The 914-nt window shown below is 21.1% G+C and overlaps 1 protein-coding gene across 1 annotated transcript in view; it reads right to left on the bottom strand.

The window, feature by feature from the left end:
• Positions 482-914, bottom strand: part of LOC107643796 (phosphate transporter PHO1 homolog 1) — a 12,756-nt gene continuing 12,323 nt past the window's right edge. The window contains exon 14 of the mRNA XM_016347542.2: positions 482-675. Within this exon, the coding sequence (XP_016203028.1) occupies positions 585-675 (91 nt within the window). The 3' untranslated portion in view covers positions 482-584. The remainder of the gene's footprint in view (positions 676-914) is intronic.

Consider the following 914-nt stretch of genomic DNA (forward strand, 5'->3'; position numbering starts at 1 on the left):
GTTGTGTTATGGTTGAAAAATGATAAATATTCTATATTATTTAGTTTTATATAATTAATTGGGTAATGACTGAGAAATGAGTGATGAATTGGCATTGTTTTTTATAAAACCGTAAATAGTGAAAATATTCAAGTTTTATGAGAAATTTATGCTAAATTTTTTTTAACAATTTTGAACAAAGTGAGTGGCAGAAATTGTAATTAATATTATATATTATGTCTAATTTTTGTTTTGATTTTTCATATTTACATAAGTGTCAAAAATAATGACAACATCTTAATTACAAGACCTAATGATATTTTGATATATTGATGACACTAATTTATGTATAATTTTTAATTTATGGTTGAACTTGTAAAACTAATTTTAATGTTATTTTGCTTTAAAATAATCTTAACTAAAATGGAAGATGTTTGAATTATCTATGTTATTATATATTATATTTTTGTTAATGAAAGATTGTGTATACAATTGCGAATCATATTCAGTGAAATCAACCGATGAAATAATCAAGTTGATCAATAATACATCAATTTTAATGAAGAAAAATATTCTAAATATTCATCTAGATAACAATGGTTTTATTAGTCTTCTTCATCAACCTCATGAAAGGGAAGTGGTACTATGTTCACTGCTCTAAATTTGCCAGCATTATTTAGCTGCTCATGCTCCAGTCTGTGACAAAAAATATTATACAATGTTAAAACTTTTCCATGAAATAAATTACTCATGATTGAAAATTATATATATGTAATGTGACATAATCTCTCCCTTTCAATTGACAAAAATATCTTTTAAATTTTTAATGACAAAAATATTTTTAAAATATAACAAAAATATTTAATATTAAATATATATTTTTAAAAAATACTTTAAAAATTAAATTTTGATGTAATTTTTTTATAAGTATGAAA

The sequence above is a fragment of the Arachis ipaensis genome, chromosome B05 (assembly GCF_000816755.2).
Source record: "Arachis ipaensis cultivar K30076 chromosome B05, Araip1.1, whole genome shotgun sequence".
Taxonomy (NCBI): Eukaryota; Viridiplantae; Streptophyta; class Magnoliopsida; order Fabales; family Fabaceae; genus Arachis; species Arachis ipaensis.